At 39.7% G+C, this 20,365-nt stretch overlaps 3 protein-coding genes across 3 annotated transcripts in view; 1 reads left to right on the top strand and 2 right to left on the bottom strand.

The window, feature by feature from the left end:
• LOC138049557 (extended synaptotagmin-2-like) overlaps nt 1–7,216 on the top strand; it is a 14,815-nt gene extending 7,599 nt beyond the window's left edge. The window contains exons 2-8 of the mRNA XM_068895886.1: nt 963–1,088; nt 2,365–2,412; nt 2,577–2,657; nt 2,837–2,971; nt 4,317–4,422; nt 5,269–5,318; nt 6,557–7,216. Coding sequence (XP_068751987.1) covers nt 963–1,088; nt 2,365–2,412; nt 2,577–2,657; nt 2,837–2,971; nt 4,317–4,422; nt 5,269–5,318; nt 6,557–6,593 — 583 coding nt within the window. The 3' untranslated portion in view covers nt 6,594–7,216. The remainder of the gene's footprint in view (nt 1–962; nt 1,089–2,364; nt 2,413–2,576; nt 2,658–2,836; nt 2,972–4,316; nt 4,423–5,268; nt 5,319–6,556) is intronic.
• The window catches only part of LOC138045363 (uncharacterized), a 235,795-nt gene that overhangs the window by 206,586 nt on the left and 8,844 nt on the right, over nt 1–20,365 (bottom strand). The gene's annotated exons all lie outside the window — the stretch shown is intronic.
• Nucleotides 6,524–14,587, bottom strand: LOC138045420 (ribulose-phosphate 3-epimerase-like). Its single transcript, XM_068891930.1, has 6 exons — nt 14,431–14,587; nt 14,252–14,328; nt 12,584–12,615; nt 9,628–9,870; nt 9,047–9,133; nt 6,524–8,022 (listed from the first exon to the last, which is right to left on the bottom strand). Exons 1-6 carry the CDS (start codon nt 14,562–14,564, stop codon nt 7,897–7,899), a joined length of 699 nt encoding a protein of 232 aa, XP_068748031.1. The 5' UTR covers nt 14,565–14,587; the 3' UTR covers nt 6,524–7,896.

Raw genomic sequence — 20,365 nt, 5'->3', positions numbered from 1 at the left:
ATGTGTTATTTGCAAGCTGGAAGGTCTGTATAGCAAAAAACTGTGACCGAGGTCTTGAAAATGCAGCTTTTTCAAGACCGAGGTCACATTTTTTCGCTATGCAGACCAACCCTTAGCTGGTAAATAACTTAATTTATTTTTTCCCTCTCTCTCTCTTCCTCTTTGAAATCACTTTTTAAAATCATGTTGACTTGCACCGCGCTTGATAGTGAATACAGTAAGCGACTTACAAACTGAATGTTTCAAAGAGAAATAGTTTTATTGGAATTCTATTTCCATGCCTCTTCTCGAATAAAAATCTGTTTTGAAGCACTAATTTTACTTCTGTCAGGAATCTGTACCTAAACTGATTCGTTGTCACAAGACAGAAATTTAAGGTCATTACACAAGCTCACACAACCTGGACTAGGATTCTGCCTGGTTTGGCGGGCAAGATAGAAAAATTCCGCCTGCTCCCAGAGCCAATCAGATTGCAGGATTTGCAGATTTCCGCCCACTTGCGCGCATTGAGAAAAAGTAACATCAGTTTCTAAATAAAGGAGAGTACATGTCTTCATGTTTAAACCCTGTTTTTAAAAAATATACCATGTATTACATGTATTCTTTCATTACATCAAGTAACAAAAATTACTTGGTTTCAAATCGTACTGACAGCCACAACACAGGTCTTCCTTCAGAGATGTTGGTTACTTTTTTCCCCTAAAGCAGTAATTGAAGTTAAAGAGAGCTTCTTTCACCCTGAGGTTAATTAAAATCATTTGACATAACACAGTTGATTACTCAACTCAAAACCAACTGCCAACTTCAAATTAATTGATTCTCACTGGTGATGTTAGCTATGATGTGGTACTCTGTTTTACGTGTATGTAAATGGTGGGTGGGAGGGGAAGGGAGGAGATGGAGGGCATGGTGGGGGAATGATGATGATGATCTTGACAATGAGATGATGATTTTTGTTTCAGGCCTTGTTTACCGCAAGATGATGACACCTCAGACGAGGAGGAGGGCGACACTGATGAACCCGACATGATTGCAGAAGATGAGCTTCATGGGGAGAGTGTGGGTGAAATTCCACGCAGCAAGGAAAGGTGAGTCATATACAGTGCTTTATATCACAAATGTCACACATGTCTGCTTGTTGTTCTGTCACAGTTTAATTTCAAATTCCATTGATGAGAATGTCAAGGTACAGTGTAGTTCCTCAATAACGTTGTTCACTGTAGGACTTCTTTTCAATGCGCTATTCCAACTGACAGAATTAACTTTTTACAACATCTTTTTACTTTATTACCAGTAGAAGGAAGCTATGACAGTTGTACCAGTACATTTATGGATTATTTTATTTTATTTTGAGACAACCTTAAGTGATCATTATTTGATGTTATGATTTCTCCGCCTTCTCCTCCACCTTGTCATTGTCATTTTAATCATGATTATGTTGTCATAACGGTACAAGTTGCAGCAAACCTCCCACTACATTTTTCTGCATCCTTTTTGTAAAGTTAAAATGTAAAATAATCAAAGAAATTGCACTGCTGTACTACGAACACCAAAAACCTAACACCTATTTCATTATAGTTTCATAAACTAAATAACTGCATGTGCATGCACATACTATTAGGCTATTTTTCTTCCTATTTTACTATTAACAGGGTTCGTGCTGCTCCTTGAAGTCCTTGAAAAGCCCTGAAATTAAATTTTGGACTTCAAGGGCACTTGAAAAGCCCTTGAAAAAAAGGATTTTGTGGGAAACTGCGTGGGTGAAAATTGTTGAAGTTAAAGGGACAGTCCAAAAAATGAGCCCAACTATTTGACTATTGGGGAAAGATAAAATGCAAAAATTGAAATGCCTGTGCATGCACTTAACGTTTAGGATATGGGAAAGAATAATATCAAGATGGGCCTTAATTTTTCACCAAAGAAAACACTGAAACATGATGTATGACATAGAAATCCTCCAACAAACGCTCCTTGAAAACTCAATTTTTGGTTCTTGAAAATTCCTTGAATACGCCTGGAAATTTATAGACAAAATGCAGCATGAACCCTGTATTAATAATTGCACTTTCAGCATGGTGGATGCAAAGTTGTGGGGTTAAATAACTCCATGCTCAAAAATAACCTCGTATTGTTCAGTTGTAAGTTACCGGGGTAAACTAACATTATTTCTGCATGTATTAACTACACCAATTTTCTCCTAATAGACAATAACCAAGAACATGGTATCTGCATGTATAGTACTAACCTGTCCTTTTTAAAACTCATTCTTCCCCACTGTCTGCATGCTGCATGCCTTCCCAGTCTTGCATCAGATAAAGGTCACCTAAAACGGTGCATTTTTTTCTGCTTTTGTTTGGCTCCTAGCGAGGGTAACACTGTGAGACGAAGAAAAACGGCACCAAAGATTCAAAGGTACGAATGATCAAAGCTCCTGTACTGTCACTTTTTGGTATTTTTTTGTCTTTTCAGTTTAAAAGATGCCAATAAAAGGCCAAATCTCAACAACACCCTATAGTCATCAAAATCACTTTTGAAATATTGCCTCGTGAACAATGTAGTTTTGATTCCACCAACAGGACAGTTTCTGGTGACATTCGCCTCACAACACGATACAATAAACAGGGTAGCAAGCTGGAGGTCATGGTCCATGAAGCAAGGTACAATTTTCTCAATTATCGTCAAAATTTGATGCTGATTTGAATGTTTCCATGCTTTTCCAGGGAGTCAGGTTTTGTACCTGCAAGTCTAAATAATTATTATTATAGTTCTCTGGAAAGAAATTACAATGGTGCAACATACAGTATTTCCAATTGCACTTTTTCTGTTCTACAAACAGGAAATTGCTGGCATGTGATTCAGATGGTCTGTCTGACCCATACGTTCGAGCCTACCTGCTTCCTGACAAGTCTCGCAGTGGCCGTAGACGTACTGATGTCAAGAAAAATACGCTTGAACCAGTATTTGATGAAACGTAAGTGGTTATTTCATTTTATTCCTTGGGCTAAGATTGTTTTGTTCCCTTGTCTTTCATGTACAGCTGTACGTGCCCAATGTTCACAAGCTGAGTGGCATGGTTTATCATTGTTGATCACCTGTCTTTGCTGTGTTTGAAATGAAAGTCAGGTGGCGACCAAGGCAAAGAGGTGAACTCAACATGTTGACGGGTCTTGATAAATTCCAATACTGTTGGAGTGTGACAACTCATCTAAATGAATAACCAATCTCACAGAAAAGTTGGGTTCATTGTGGGCCGTACTTTAATAGGGACCTTACGATAGGACAATGACGACGGTGGCTCCGAAAACGCCACAAAACAAAATTGGCTTAATGAACAAAAACAAAGGCTCTGCATACCCTGTAGGTGCGTTTTGCATTTTGGAACATTTCTTTGCCGTCCTCGTCCTGACAACGACGTGAATTGACTAAATTTGAGGATGTGAGAACCTGAGGAAATCTTTTAATTTTCTTCCCAAACAACCACTCCATTCATACCAATTTTAATCCCACAATATCACAATGTTGATAAACACTTTCCATTCCGAATGGCTTGGGAGTTATCATGAAATTGTTAGAATAACGAGAAATAATATTTTGAGACAACATTCTTGTTTGCGTTGTCGTTGTCGTAGTCGTCCTTGCGTAAGGTCTCTAGTGGCTATGAACATAAATCTTGGTATGGGGCTTACATTCATTGTGAAAATGTGTTGTGCTGATTGCCTGGCAATTGGCAAAAGGACAACTGAAAGTCAGTCTCTGGCAAGATGCTCAACTCACTGGGCAACAAAACGTCTTGGGAGCCAAGTCGTTCCTCTAGGTTGTTCGTAGTGTTTCACTGATCTGCGGGGTCTACAATATCACAGCTCTCAAATTTAAAATACAACTATTGATGTGTAATGCACCTGTGAGAATGATGTTTTACGCTTTACTCACTGAGTTTTCATTTTGACCACTATGACTAACTCCTCATCAACAGACACCTGAAGTTACTGTTTGTTTATTCACAATGACTATTTGCTCCCAAACCTGACTGTCAATTCTCCTTACTGACTGCCATACAGTACTTTTTATGTCAGTTATGGGAATTTGAGGATATGTCGAGACAAGGAAACCCTGGTGATCAATTTCTTTATTCCCATCACTGGGCTGCTTAACAATGTATCAAGCTTGTGAGGAGAGAATTCATATAGATCACTCTTGGGGCCGGAGTCAATGGGTTATGGAAAATTTTGGGAGTGGAATAAGACACCAAATTTCTTTGGGTGTCTCCTTACAATATAGTAGATGAAGACTGCGTTTTGTCTTTTTTTGTTTTACAGGTTTGATTGGTTTGTTCCAGAGGATCAGCTAAAGGAGCGCACCCTGGACATCACTGTGAAGAATAATGTGTCATTCTTTTCCAAGAGCAAAACCTCAATGGGACAGGTAAGATTGCTGAAGCATTGAGAGAACCTATGGGTACTACATGTATTCAGATAATTATAGTAACAGTGATTCGCATTTTGTATCTTGAATGAGAAAACGTTGTGTGTTTCTGGTCTGAAACCTGCCATTCGCTTGTCACACGGCGGCCATGTTGTTCCGGGAGACCAAAAAGCTTTGTGTCACCACGCCAAGCTTCACCCCCATGGTTTCCACTGCGAGGCTTGGCGTGGTAAAACAAAGCTCTTTGGTCTCCTGGGACAATATGGCCGCCGTGTGACGAGCGAATAGAGAGAAAGTATATTTTCATTTTGGGAAGATTATGAGAATATGCTTTCTACCAACTCTGCCAATATAATGCCGTATTTGCATCTCAAATAATTTGCAATTATTTTATTTATTTTTTTTATCTTGATCCATCCATTTTAATATACATAATGTACATACATACATGAATAAGACTCTTAAAAAAACAGTTTGTGCCAGATCAACATTTCAATTCTTAGTGGTAAGGTGAGCATTTTAATGCTGTTTCTTATTTTTACATGTTCCTAACAATTTAAAACATTGTTCTCCATCCATGTCCAGGATAATTAATTTAGATGCCAAAATATCAAAATCTTTCAGTAATTTTAATCGAATGTGAACTAAATCTGTGGCAATGCCAGAGCTTAAACGAGCAATGCATTTCAATGATGCAATGTCAATTTCAAATTTTCATCCTTGTTACATGTATATCCGTGTATTGTCTCTCTCTCATAAGCAAGACTGTGGGAGGATCACAATACTTATGTAATTCTCTGACAGAGGTTTCTAAATATTGTACTGCTTTCTCTTCTTTTCCTTCAGGTTCTGCTTGATCTCAGTAAAATTGATTTATCCAATCCCATCACTGAATGGTATGATCGACTTTCTCTTCATTAACTTTGTTACACAACTAGACTAACATTGGTCACAAGAACTGTATTTTATTTTATTGTCAGTCTTGGAGTGTATGACCAATTTATCATTCTTACGTATGGTTGCATCTTTAAATTTCAGACAGTTTTCCAGCAGAGAACCATTCATTAAAATTCATATTGGTTCACCAGTGTGTCGGCTCAATGGGCATTAATCACACGGCGGCCATGTTGAGTCCAGAGGGATTGAAAACTTTTGTTTTGCCCCACTGAAACTTGTTCCCAAGCATTTCAACTTGAGGAGGCTTGGGGTGCAAAATCTATTGTCCATGGCTGCCGCGCAAATAAGTCTCATTTTGCAAGCTTTAAGGAAGAAATTATTAGTACTCTTGGATGTTGAGGGGACGATGGGTTTTATGATACTCAGTAACATCAGGCTTGGAGATGAAATTGAAGCTCAGTTTTTGTCATGTAAATTAATGTTTACTATTCAACGATAGAGGAGGAGCATGCATTACAAAGAGTTGAATATTTTATGAGAGCTTTTGAGTAGTCTGAAGCAAACAGGAGTTGAACCTACATGTGTATGACCTGGGGTGCTTTCCGTTCGAACCAGAAGGTTGATAATTTCATGTCGCAATGGAACAGCATTTTCCAGTTTGCTGCTCGAAACCAATCACATCAATGAGTATTGTCCCAAAATGTAAACAGCAATTGCGCACAAGGAAGAATGAAGCAGTGGGATAGGATTTCTTCTGGGACAGTCCATTTTTACAGTTGTGTGCTTAGTTACCTGGCCTCTGAATGAAAGTGAGCATGGATGTGACCTTGTTTTGATAGGAACCTCACTGCTTTTCTTATGCAAAGTCTTACTCATTACCATGACAACAACAACTTTAAAATAAGAAAAGGAGGGAGGTCTAAATCATAACAAGGTCAACACCAGCCTCACTTTCATTTAAAGGCCAGGTAACTAAGGATACAACTGTAAAGAGGTCTGTTCTGGAAATTTAGGACCACTTGGTGAGGTTTACCCAAATCCTTTGATTGACCTTACTGGGTTTTCCAAATGGAAAGTGCCCCTGATTTCTTATTTGGATACTCTACTTAAGTAGTGTGAGTGAGGTGTGTGTTGTAACTAGGGCACCTCCAGCATCGGTTACATTCCTTGGCCTGGCCACAGGGATACCAACTGTGCAATAAAGTTTACAAACTTGAGTCTGCATTTAATTTTTCAGGTACATGTTACGAGATGAACAAAAGGAGGAAGACTAAAGAAGAAGACAATTAGTGATAAATAAGATAAAAAATAAATACACAGGGGATACCTAGGTTGTTGGTCTTCAAGTAGAAACGTTGCGATAGACGAATAAAGAGAATGCTGCAAGCATAGAATGGAAAACGTTTTCTGTATGAAAAACAATGGAACTTCATTTGACAAGGTGCCAAATGACCATGGAATTTAATGTGATATAATAGCAATTCATTGTATTAAGGTTCTTTTCCCTACATGTGATTACTGTATTTTAAACTAGGCTTCAGAATTTATCATTCTTTATACCAACAACTGTTCTTAAAACAGGATGACACTTAATGTGAACTAGTTATGTTACAGATTTATTGTTCCATATGTATGCGTTACCTCTTGCATTATAATACCCAAGTGTGTGTAATAATTGTTTTTGGCATAAGATTGTGTAGTTTACTTTGCCAGTATTAGTTTAAAACAAACCCTTCTTTCAAACTTGATGGGTTTGTGGAAAGTACTTGGCATATTATTTCATTAAGTTTAGATTATTTAAATTTCTTTTTTCAAATACAAAATTGTGTTATTTATTGCAAGAGGAGTAGGAAAAATAAAGCAAGGTGGAAAATTAAATAATTATCATTTACTGTCACAGTGATATCTCACTATAATCATTCAGGGATGTATGTGGCTGAAATTCAACCAAGACATTGAAGGGAAAAAGGTTTTGTTAGGGAAAGTTCATTTAATATGACACGGGGGAGGTGGGGGGGATGAAGATATTGAAACTCAAAGGTAGACCCCCCCTCCTCCCCCTCCCCTGCGCATTTCAAATTTTTCGAATTTTCTAAAGCATTTTTGGGATGAACAAAGAGTGTAATAATTACTGAGACTACATTTGATATAGCTGAGTTGCACAGGTCATTAAATTGTCGAGTTGAAAACCATCCGATCTGTATGATGATGTCATGTGTTGGTATAAAAAATTTTTGGAGCTCCCCTCCTAGCCCAACAATTTTTTCAGAGCCCCCCCTACAGGTGTCTAAAATTTTTCGGAGCCCCCCCTCAATATCTTCATTCCCCCCCTTGTCATATTAAGTGAGCTTTCCCTTAAACCTTGCTTTCCAAACTCACTGCCAGGTTCATCGAGTAGCTAACCCAGCTTTTTTGCATTGACACCCCTGAACGCATTTTTCTTTTCCCATCGGAAACTTGATCTGAAATATTAGAACAAATAGATCAAGCCTGCACTGCATGCCTCCAGTTTTACCTCAGCCCGTGAAATCATACTTCACTTATTACGAATTTGACACTAACCCCCTTTTCCCTGCATTAATTACAAGCTTCATTGTTTATCTTAATCCATTTTTCCGTCACTGCTCTCAGGGTGTCAATCACCTCCTTTGGTTTATCACTTTTGATGACTGCACTGCCTGACACAATCATATTGGCACCGGCCTGACAAATAAAACGGAAATAATAAGACCACAGCGTAATGTTGATTTGGAATTCCTGGGGTAAAGAACAGAAAAAGACTGGACAGTAGGTGAGCAGTTGATGGTAAACAATTTTGATCAAACAGATGTACCAGACATTATAAACATTAGTGGCATGTGGACCACAAATGCCTTCAATTCATGGATTTTCTAACCAGTACATTCTATATATGCGTAGCATGCGCAATGTAAAAACCTTGAAGGCTTTTTAGGACCTACACTTCATGTACTTCATGGGAGGTGCACTGGCCTCATGGTTAGAGTGCTTGACTCTGCATGGAGTGGTCTGAGTTCAGGTCCTGACTGGGGACATTGTGTTGTTTTTGGGCAAGACACTTTACTCTCACAGTACCTGTCTCCACCCAGGTGTATAAATGGGTACCAATGAAATGCTGGGGGTAGCCCTGTGATGGACTAGCATCCCATCTGGGGGGGGGGGGGGAGGGGGGGGAGTAGAAATACTCCAAGTCCCTTCATGCTACGGAAACTGAAGATAAGCACCTACCTGATGGGCCTTCCTACTAGGCTCATAACAGAGACAACCTTTTTTTACTTAAGTTTATGTACTTCAGACCACAAATGTCTGGAAACAGACTAAGTGGAAGTGTCTCACCCATGAATAAATTCAACTTGGATATGGATAAAGATGTGGGACATGGACAGGCCACCTATAACCTGTTGCTTGTCAAGTCATACAATGGTCGGGAAAGGGCAATAAACCATAGGCCTTGTGTCACTATTAAATTTTCAATCTCTGTCTTTGTACTTCAAATGTCATGGTTTAACCCAGGATGAAAATAACTGCCGAGGGACCTTTTAATTTTTCATCTTGCATCACTGTGCATTTGCACATTTGCCCTCCCCCATTCACCATTCACCCTTCCTTGAGGTCCTTGAGGATCCCGTGCCACAGAGAAGCTTTAATTTTAGAAGCTACATGTAACTGAGGTACAGTGTCTAGCAACTGCATAATTAAATGTGCTCACCTGAGCCGCTACTTCAATTGTCGATTCTCCCACGCCTCCATCCACTTCAATATCCAAAACCTTGTAATTGGTTCTAAGATGTTTCACCTTGGTAAAAGAACAAATTAAGATGAGAATCACATTCCACACTGAACCAAACCTCGTGGGGGTAACAATTCTTTCTTCCCAATGCAGTCTCTGTTAATTTTTCACTACATCCACCAAAATGTGATGTCCATACAAGTTGTACCATGGGTAGCACATGCCTTCTTCCATCCCTGTCACATCCACAGGAGACTGACCTCTTCGTTCCTCCTAGCACTTATGCAGTCATCCTAGGAAGGCTTTGAGCAAAAAGTTATGAAGCAATTATTATTATTGTTTAGAGCACACAATCTTAATTTGAAATTGTAATCTGTGTACTCAATTTTACGCCGAGGAAAAGGGTTTGAACTTACTAAGTCTTGAACTTGTGCAACATTGCTAGAGAGTGATACAAAGAATTTATCACGTGGAGACCTAAGAAGTTTGCACTGTTGTGAAGTACAATGCAAGTGAAAAGTCCTCTTGCCAACCCTACAACTGCTGGCATCTTCTCCTACCTTTGGCATCATATTTGCCATAAATTTTTGTCCACCAAATCCGGGCTCCACTGTCATGATGAGCACCATGTCAACTAGGTTGACCAAGGGCAGGACAGACTCAACAGGTGTGTTTGGCTTCACTCCAACTCCAACCTTCATTCCTGCCTTTTTTATCTGCTCAATCAATTCAAGTGGCTTGTCTGTTGCCTCTATGTGGAAAGTGTATTGGTTTGCCCCAGCACTGGCCATGTCATCTACCCACTGGAAAACAAAATTAATAGCAATCTTAAGGACGGTGCCTACTAATTCAAAGGTATTTTTGCCCAGGTTTATGATTGAGGGAAATGTAGACCTTAACAAGTGTTATTGAAATCCAATGAGAAAATCGGGGGTAACCACCCATTTTCCAAAGATAATTTGTGAATATTATTTGTAAAAAGCTTTAAAATACAAAGAAATGTATGGTGTTCTTTCTCAAATTGAAGCTTAATTATCTCTCAAAAATGCATGGTTACCCCCAATTTTCTTTTTGGATATCAAGAGCACTTACTAAGATCTACTTTCTCCGGATAGTTTTCAACTGTGCAAAAATATCCCTGTATCAGTAAGCAGGAGGCAGTGTGGCCCAGTGGTTAGGGTGCTTGCCTTGAAATCCAGAGATCCCGGGTTCAAGACTCGCTCTGACCACTCGTTGAATTTGACCCTGGTAGTCCCTGGTTCAACTTCCCAGCTGCACTTGTAAATGGCCAACTGGTTTGCCTCTGGCCAGTTGGGTTTCTTAATAGTTGTTGTTGCTGTTATTCTGTTCCGTTGTTTCATTGTGTTTCATTGGCCCTGAAAAGCCCCTATGGGGAGCGGTCAATTAAGTATGTAATGTAATGTAATGTAATGTAATGTAATGTAATGCATCAACGATAGGAAACTCGAGTATTTCGAGATGCGCAGAGCGTATGCGCAATAACAATTATAGTAGGCACCGTCCTTAAATGCTGAAGAGAATTAATTTTTAGGAGCAGTATAATCATTGTCATGATCATAATCCTCATGATCAGTCAGCTGTTAAGGCCACCGTAGTTAACCCACCGACACCTCAAATGCCCTAGGACGCCCACAGTTGACGAGTAAAATCATCTGGCTTTAGACAGAGTAAAAGGCTGTATAATCTCTGTCCCAGGGGTCAACGGAGATAAAAGAGAAGAAAAGGAAGAGATAAAGAGATAAAAGGAAGAAAAAAAAGATCTACTCTAGATCTACTTCCAGTGGGACTGATTTGTAAAGGGGAAAGTGCAATGAAATTGCACCAAAAAACATACAAATTGATGTCAGTTTTTCATGCGTCTGTCCTTTTGTTGATCATGAATTTCATCATAACTTTGTCAAAGTAGCCGAGTGGATCTGCAGACTACTTTGACAATGTTATGACGAAATTCATTGTCAATGACAGGACAGACGCATGAAAAACTGACATCAATTTGTTTTTTACAATAACAAAAGGGCAGAGGGGTCAAAATGAAGTCAAAACACAAGAAGAACGCGAGACAAAAATGCAAGAAACTTCAATCTGACGCAAGCAATACCGCATCATCCTCGCATAAATTATAAATTTATGTGTCTGTCCACTTATAGATGATAAAAATTTACCAATGAGTGCGCGAGCAACAAAACTGTCTTTCAATCGAATGACTTGATGACCAACAGTTGAAGCACATGAACGAACGACCCCATGATGCCTTGCTTGCTTGTCACTGTTTTGACCGCAACATTACGTGTAATACAATATTAGATTCAATTGAATCAGAATAAAACACTTTAATTACCCATTTGTGCACAACTGCGCTACATTATAACATGGTGTCAGAAGTGGGATTTAAACCCACAGCTCCATTCAGATTGATTGATTGATTGATCCAAGAGCACAAAACCACAGCAAGACATAGCAGGAACAGTTACATACATGTAACTACAGTAGGTTGGACTGGATTTTGACATTGAAGAAAAACTGGAGTACTCAGAGAATAACCCTGAATTGGGTTGGAAATCTTTTGAAACTCTGCCCACATGTGATTGGAGAGGTGGGAGATTGGGATGATAACCACTACACCAGCCTCACTTCCTAAAGCATACAAAAGGGACAGACAGTCACTGGTATTTTTTTCCTTTGGACAAGCTACATACTGCAACATGACAGCAAGGTTTTTTTAAATTTGGCACAGTTTTTGACAGTGTGCATGATCCTTGTGAAGGCTACTGAGCTGTATTGTCACCTGCTTTATGCAAGGGTAATTAGTCAGTAAGCTATCGATGTGAAGCTGTTCATTCCTGAAATTGGCATAAGTTATGACAAATATACATGTATAACACTTCAGATACACAACTTGTTTTTTGTTTTTTTAACTTATTTCTAAACCTTTCTGAAGACAAGATTTCTTCTTAAAGCTCATTAATTAACTCACTGACTCCTAGGAGAGGGACTTTACAGATTTTACTCTGTCTAATGCCAGAAGATTTTACTGTCTAACACCAGATGCTTTTACTCATCAATTGGGGGAATCCTGGGATGCCTGAGGAATGAATGGGTCGACAAAAAACAAGTAAGAGAAGAAAGAAACAGGCATTGATTTAAATAAAAGTCACGGGGGGCAGTATGGTCCAGCGGTTAGGGCATTTGCTTTGCATACTTTTTAACCCCATGTTCAAATCCCATTCTAACCTGTTGTTTGGATTTGTTTCTGGTTTTCCTAGATTCACCTCTACCATGCTTTGTAAATAGCCAACTGGTTGCCTCCTACCAGATGGGGTTCTTAATCATGTTTCTGTTAAGTTTGACTCGGTTCTTTCAGATTATTAAAAGTGGGGTGACTAGCTTGATAGCTAAGTGCACTTTCACTGTAAAAAAGCATTTACATTTTTTTAAAAACCCATGCGTCATTTTATTCCACAATGAACTACTGGTACAAAGATTTAATTTAAGTACCTTCTCTGGATTTGCCACCATCATGTGCATATCTGAAGAGCAAGAAAACCACTTTTGTATTATCTCAGATTATTAGAGCTTTCCTCTTTCAAATAGACTACTGCTTTGCACAAGTCAAGAACATGACACAGCTTGCCTTACTGCTAGATGTCAATTTTGCCATTTTGAAACAGTTAACAAACTAAAAGGAATGTAATTTAGTGATAAGTAGTAAGTTAAAGTTAATTATTAATTATTGTAACATTGTAATTTGAGAGGAAATGGCAGAAGCCATCAATCCTAATGAATCATTATCTTAATACATTCTTAAAGAAAGCCTTTATCTTGTCAAAAATAATAGTAATAATAAAAATAAAATTATGTTAATTTTATTTCATGAAGCGATGCATGTGACAACAGCCACATTCTTTCTTCCTCAATGATATATGAAAGTAATTGGCCCTGCATGTATTATATTATCAGCCAATTCCATCCAACTTTGGGTACAATGAAGTGATATGAGTGCAATGCAAAGTAAAGTTATGCAAAGCCAGCTTGACTGCGACTTGGCTTTGCATAACTCAAATTTTCCAAATCCTCCTCGTGCTTAAATCAGGTTATGCAAACATGGAAAAGTCTTCTACTGCTAGAAAAAGGTATCTAATATCTAAATGCTTAAAATGTATATACAGTCAACTCTCTCTTAATGGACACCTCTGTAAGACGGACACCTGGTGCTGGTTCCCGCCGTTTCTTAGTCATTTTACCATAGCCAAACTCTCTATAAGACGGACACCTCCATAAGAGGGGCAACAGACACTTTGAAATCATCAACAGACACTTGTGAGGTGCTGAATGTGACCGCAAATTATGATTTAGGTAAGAAAAATTCTTCAACATGACCAGACATTTAATTGACAGCTCTTATCTTGTCGCCGGAATACATACACAGTACAAGTTTTAAATTAAATCAGTCATTGTGCCATTCAAAAATAACTTGGAGGTGACAACCTAATTGTATTGTAATCAAAAACAGGTAGGTTCCGTTCAAGTAAATAACTTAAAACAAACTTTAAACTGATGCGTATTCACTGTGCACAGGTTCAGCATTATTATCTATCTGGGGTCATGTTACGTCGACTCTCTATAAGCCGGACACCTCTCCAAGACGGACAGCTGAGGCCGATCCTGATGGTGTCAGTCTTAGAGAGAGTTGACTGTATTTTACATATACAGAGGATATTACATAGCTGCTCTGGGATAGGAATTTGATAGGTGCTATCAGCACGAGAATATATAAATTAATTTGTATCCCAAAGCGGCCTTGTTTTATTTATTTCAGAAATGGCGAAAAAGTGGTCGCCAACCTCTTAAACATGCAAGTTGTCCAACAAAAATGTTAATAAGTAGAGAAGAATTAATAATATCACAGCACAAGAGTATTTTACAATGAAGGGGACGCCCCCGTTTTGTTGGCTAATCGTGTTAGTTACCATGACGATACACATATCATCAGAGTTGAAAGATAACTGATGTGTTCACTGGGCGCGGTGAATTAAAATATAATTTTTTCGTAAGAAGGAAAATCCTAGTATTTCATCAGTCTAATGAATCATAATATGTAATGTATATATGTAAGTGCAAATCGTCAGCTAGCAAATGAGCATTTGGGTTTACTTTTTTACGCACCGAAAAACGCATCGGGTACCTTTTTCCTCAAGCACTTAACAAGTGGAGCACCGAAGGTCAAATTTGGTACAAAATGCCTGCAAAACACCATCGAAAACAGAGTGATCAGCTTGAATGAACACGAATCGTGATACAGCAAAAAAAAAAAGCAAATAATATTGATCTTCTTGGTTACTGACCCGTCCATTACATCGAGATGCAGATAATCTGCACCACATTCCAGCAATTTGTTGCATTCATCAGCCAGGCAGGAGAGATCCGCGTTTAAAATCGAAGGACCGATCATGCACCTACAACAACCATTGGAAGCCATGATTAATATCCTTACATGAGGTAGCTAAGGGTAAGTGCTTGACACCGCTGGCCAGAGTACTTTAAACATGAGGCGACTACTGACGTTGGACCAGGAGTGGTTTGGACCCACAGTTTGCAGAAATATTGACCACTGGGTTGAGATTTCGAGCGTTAGCGACGTTCTGAAGAAATGTCAGCTCCCAAATCGCAACACTGCGTATGGTCATTGCCTCTGTCAACTCTTTCACTCGGGCTGAAATCTAATTTATTTATTATATGACTAGCTCCGTGAGCGGGCAAGATGAACCAAATCGCGCGCTGTGATTGGCTACCCGAGCGGGCAAGATGGACATCACATTTTGGTGGATTTAGTAAAAAATTAACAGAGAATGCATTGGGAAGAAAGAATTGTTACCCCCACAAGGTTTGGTTCAGTGTGGAATGTGATTCTCATCTTATCTTGCTCGCTCGGGATTTCTCGCTTGGTCCCGCAAGATCAGAAGTCATTTTTTAGGAGTGTTTTAAGTCATATAATAAATCCTTTATTGACCAAGCTTGTTCGGTCAAGATGGCTGGATATTGGCCTCGTTCTTTTTTGCGTGTGTATAGACCGAGACGAACACGCAAAAAAAAGAACTTGGCTTATGTCCAGCCATCTTGACCTCACGCCTGGTCAATAACCCATATTTATTATATGACTAGCTCCGTGAGCGGGCAAGATGAACCAAATCGCGCGCTCTGATTGGCTACCCGAGCGGGCAAGATGGAGCGATACTGCCCGCTCGGGATTTCTCGCTTGGTCCCGCAAGATCAAAGATCATTTTTTGGTGTTTTAAGTCATATAATAAATCCTTTATTGACCAAGATTGTTCGGTCAAGATGACCAAGTTCTTTTTTTGCGTGTTTATGGACCTCGACTTCGTCTCGGTCCATAAACACGCAAAAAAAGAACTTGGCCAATATCCAGTCATCTTGACCTCACGCTTGGTCAATAACCCATACATACCGCGGCCCCTCTGTCAAAGAATGAAGAAATTATTCAGTATTCCAAAATGTTCGAGAAAATTAATGTGATTACTTATTAATAATACCTTTATCTCCGGGGCCTCGTATCATGTATTTTCCAGGGTTGGCATTTGATTGTCTATCTGTGCGTTTCTTTGATCATTGACCAATCAGAATGCTTGGTTTGCTACCCTTTTTTGCCCTGAATTAACTCTTCAAGACTCTTTTCTGTATTAACGGGGGTAGTTTCTAAAGAAACCGTAGTGCTGCGTCCGAAGTAGTACCCAAAAATTTGGTTTTATCAACGGAGTTGATAATGTAAATTGACCACCATACAGGGATTCTAAAAACTAACGTTTCGAGCGTTAGCCCTTTGTCGGAGCGAATGGTCAATTTACATTATCAACTCCGTTGATAAAACCTAATTTTTCTTTTCTGTATTGTATATTATTCACAGTTCACCGCGTTCCTTGCGTTTCCGCATGGGTAAACACCACATAACACCCAGACTGCTAGTGGTCTATAAGTAGGTTTAACGCCATCACTTCTTTATTCGTGGTTGGTTTTCCTGTTTTGACTTCACTTCTATCACTGTTTACTGTCTTTACGTCAGTTATTCCGTAGCTCTACCCACAGTCCATAAAGGGGTTTTGTCGACTCTCCGCGGCAGTCTTCTCTGAGCTTTTGCTTCTCTCCTTCCCTTTCCTTGTGCTTCTCTCACCTCTTCCGTTCCAGGCTGATATTCTTGGCAACCAAAACAGAACTACTTTCCCGCGCAACGATCCTGACATTAACTATGGCACAGCAGTAATATTAACGCTAAACTCGTACACTCATTGCCTAAACACGGTTTGCTACAATCAAAAAAGCTACGATAAATACTCTTTTTCTTTGGCCATCTCAGTTTTATCAGAAATAACACACAAACAGCGGTGACAAACTGGTCACGGTTTAAAATGGGATCATATTTTGAAATTTTAGCGAAAGGGCGATCAAAGATTTAAAGCCGACCTAACTAAATATGTCAGCAGCGAAAAGCTATGTCTTCATTAGTTTTTGCCACCTCTATTGTTACTTAATAGTTAATAGTTAATAAGTTAGTGATCCTGTATATTTAAACTCCAATTTTGTATTAACCGTCACTTCTGAAGATGTATGCAAAAGCATACGAAACATCAAGTAAAAGATAATTTCAAATGATGCGTTTATATCTAATGTTTATCACCGCTGTTTGTGTGTTTTTAGCTACGATAAGCTTAAAAGTTTTTTTGGCAGCCTCCATCTAAGTTTAGTTTACCTGTGACCACGTTATACGCATTGATAAATTAATACTAGATCTTGATCAACAATGAGACAAGAGGGAAAAATTAAATGTCGATAAACAGACATCTCCCACCCGTTTCCATGTTCCCTCTACTTGTTCTCGAATCTCAGTTCAGATTGAACCTATAGACTGCAGATACTCGGATTGACCTAGTTCGACTCAAGATGCAGTTAATAAAAAAACTCGGAAAATCATGGAAGCTGATCCGCTGATCAAGTCAATTAAGATAGAGTCAAACACACTCACTATGATTTGTCCTCTTAAAATTCCATAATCTTACAAAAATGGAACTTAATCACAAATGAAGTCTTCTCGGTACCGTGACCTTACTGTAAAATCATGATTTTGTCCTTACGCGGCAAATATTTACTGCTACGTCGCAGTCGTCTCCGTCTGTCTCGAAAGACAATGGACCATTGCAAATATTTACTGTACAATGCTTCAAAAAACTACACTTTGAATCTTTGTTTCTAACATAACCGACTTGTTGCTCTCGTTATCAAAAGTCTAAATCTCAGTTGGGACTGAATCACGTTTCTCGATAACTTAGTTTGGTCGAGAACTAATTAAACAGGAAACTGACAAGCGAACACTATATCCCCGTGTTCCACAAGAGAATATAAGACAAATGTTCATGTATTTGCTATCGCAAATCACTGAATTAGAAATTCTCTAAGTAATGGACTTCATAGTGACGATTTTTAACAGACATCGAATCAGGCCAAGCAGCGTCATTTCCGTCAAAGCGTTGATCGTAAGCCCGTAAACATCATATCTTTGCATAAGATGATAGATCGTTGCATTTCAAAGCAATTTTAGCTTCTTGCAAAATCAGTTCCCAGTGAGCGAGATGATAATGGGTCCTGGGCTTCAAAGGTTATTCCATTAGCCACCGGGCCCTGAAGGTTGAAGCTGGTCACAAAGTAGACCAACTGGCCTTGAGTGAAATCTCTATCCACCTCGCCAATGCCGGCACTCTTTGCTACGTAAAGCTCTACTTTTCCTTGAATCAGCTCAATGTACGCGTAGGGTTTTTCACGATCTGAGGATGGCCTTTTCCGGATTCTTCCTTTGCACTCGAGCAACTTTTTTCTGATCTCATACCTCCAGAACCTTGGCACCGTCTCGGACGGAACAGCAGTGGCGTAATCGGTTTCTCCACGGAATAAGGTGTTACGAGTAATCAAGCGAGACATTCCAACGCCATCTTTGCCCACAAATAGAGAAGAGTGTGTACTGCGACAATGATTCTGTGCCTTCTCCTTGCACGCCTTCAAAGCCTTCCAGTATTTCGGAATGAACTCTAACATGTCACCGTCCAAGATTTTGAGAAAGCAAATAGCCATTTGATAAAAGTAGGGCAAACAATCGTAATGAGAAACCTCTAACCATTTTTCAGTTACCGCAAGACCTTGCTCGAGACTGTAGCAATGTGGTCCGGTCACTAGCACACACACCTTCATCAAATGATAAGCTAGACGGTGTTCATTTTCTTTGAACACAAGATCTCCCAAGAGCGTCTGCAAGAATAGAAGATGTTCCGGTTTCAAGGAGTCAATTGGATCACCAGAGTTGAGCATAAAAAGGACCTGAAGTCTTTTAAGTTCGAGCGCTGACGACCTTGGAAAGTTCTTGGAACTACAAAGCGCCTTGCAAGCTTGAACTAGGTCTCCAGCATCACGTCCACGCCCGGTGGAAGGCTGTCCTGTTCGAAAGGTCTTTATCAAAGAAAATCTCGCGTGGTTGCATCTTTGTTGCGTTTCTTGTGGATCTGATAAACTTGGCACACTTTGAACAATTTCATCCACTATATCCAGAAGACAAAAGGAATGACTGACACAGGAGCGGAAAAACTCAGGACACTGGTTCACCAAGAATTTTAGCGTTCTCTCTGAATCACGGCCGCACATGTTTTCCATTATCCAATCGAGACATACCAGCCATACCTCTACTTCACCAATAAGGGGATGGGGATACGTCGGAGGAAAGGTGCGGGCCTCCTTGTACGCGTCGAGCACTTTGGAGGCCAGATCCTCCAGCTCTTCCAAATTATGCACTTCGTTGGTCTTAACCTTGCGCTTCAGCTCAATACAAAGGACAACCCCTTTTGTGTGGCAAAGATTTTTGGATCTCTGTTTTGCATTGCTGGCCTTAAACGATTTATGAATTAGCTCCATGGCTTTTGGAAATGATGGAGGCTCCATCTTGGCATAAAATCTTGCCGCATTTGAAATTATTAGTGAATCATTAGTCTTCTCGGCCACCTCACAAAATACGTCTGCAGCACGAGAGGGGTCTACAGCTTTAAGCTCCTCTATAAGGAATGAGAACTTTCTCTTCTTCTGACCATCCTTGTTATAAACGAAGAGCTCATCAAAGAGTGGCATGAACTCTTCTCGTTGGAAAATTGGAAACTGAAGGAACTGGTTTACCACTCTGAACAGATCATAGCCATCATCGCGGGCTTTCTTTAGAAGCATCTCAGCAACTAATCGATGCTGCATGGTGTACTTCTGGAAAGGCAACTCCTCCGACTGATACACCCTTCCTCGACGAGGGAAACGCTTTGAAGGAACCATAAGATTCAATAAATGCTCGGTAAACAGCTGCTTTATTTCTTCGTAGGTGACGGATGTCTTTTCCTCGGAAAGGATATACTTTTTAAACGCATCATGGAGAAGGAGTGCTGGAGTTTCTTGGTTAGCATATAACTGAAGGAAAGCCACCACAACAGCTATTTGTTGCTGAATACTCTTCATTTCATTCCATGTATCATCGATTATTTTCTTAAGCTTAGGCCGGAAAGTCAGCATCATTGCCAACAGTGGAAAGTGGAATACACGGCAGGCGCCTGAGACACGTGTCTGTCCCAATGATTTTTCTATGAATTCCATGTACTTTGCTTGAAATTCATTAAGATCGGCAACTGAATCTTCCAGCTTGACGTCTACGTAGAAGACCTTGTGAACGTGCAATGGATCTTCTGTTTCTCTTGACGAGCTTTTTGACCCGTGTTGACAACGCAGCAAAAGGGCTCGTCTTCCTTTCTTTCCGAGGATCCTCACTAGTTTGTTTGACAGACTTTCTATCGCTTTTGATTGCTTTCCATCGAGAAGTACAACGGGGGACGTATGACACATCTCCTCAAGTGCTGCGATGCGATCCGCCAGTTTGGTAACGTAAGTGTTATCTTCATCAAAGTAGAGTTGTGGGCTTATTTCTATGAAGGCACAAGGGTAATTCTTGTGGAGATCCCACATAACGCGACGAGCGATGGTTGTGCCCCCTGTTCCAGGAGAATGCTTGATTTCCACAATCATGGACCGAGTTAGAGATTTGTCCAAGAGGCGTTGAACGTGGGTCCGGATGTCCCCCTCAATTTGTCTCCTGGCATCGTGATTGTCGTAGAGACTTGCAAATGAAATCTTATTGCCCGAGATAAATAATTTTCTGTTTTCTTCCAGAAAATGTTTAAGTTGCTGCTCTTCATC

Source organism: Montipora capricornis, chromosome 1, assembly GCF_036669925.1.
Source record: "Montipora capricornis isolate CH-2021 chromosome 1, ASM3666992v2, whole genome shotgun sequence".
NCBI lineage: Eukaryota > Metazoa > Cnidaria > Anthozoa > Scleractinia > Acroporidae > Montipora > Montipora capricornis.
This window is presented reverse-complemented; position numbering and strand designations above follow the sequence as displayed.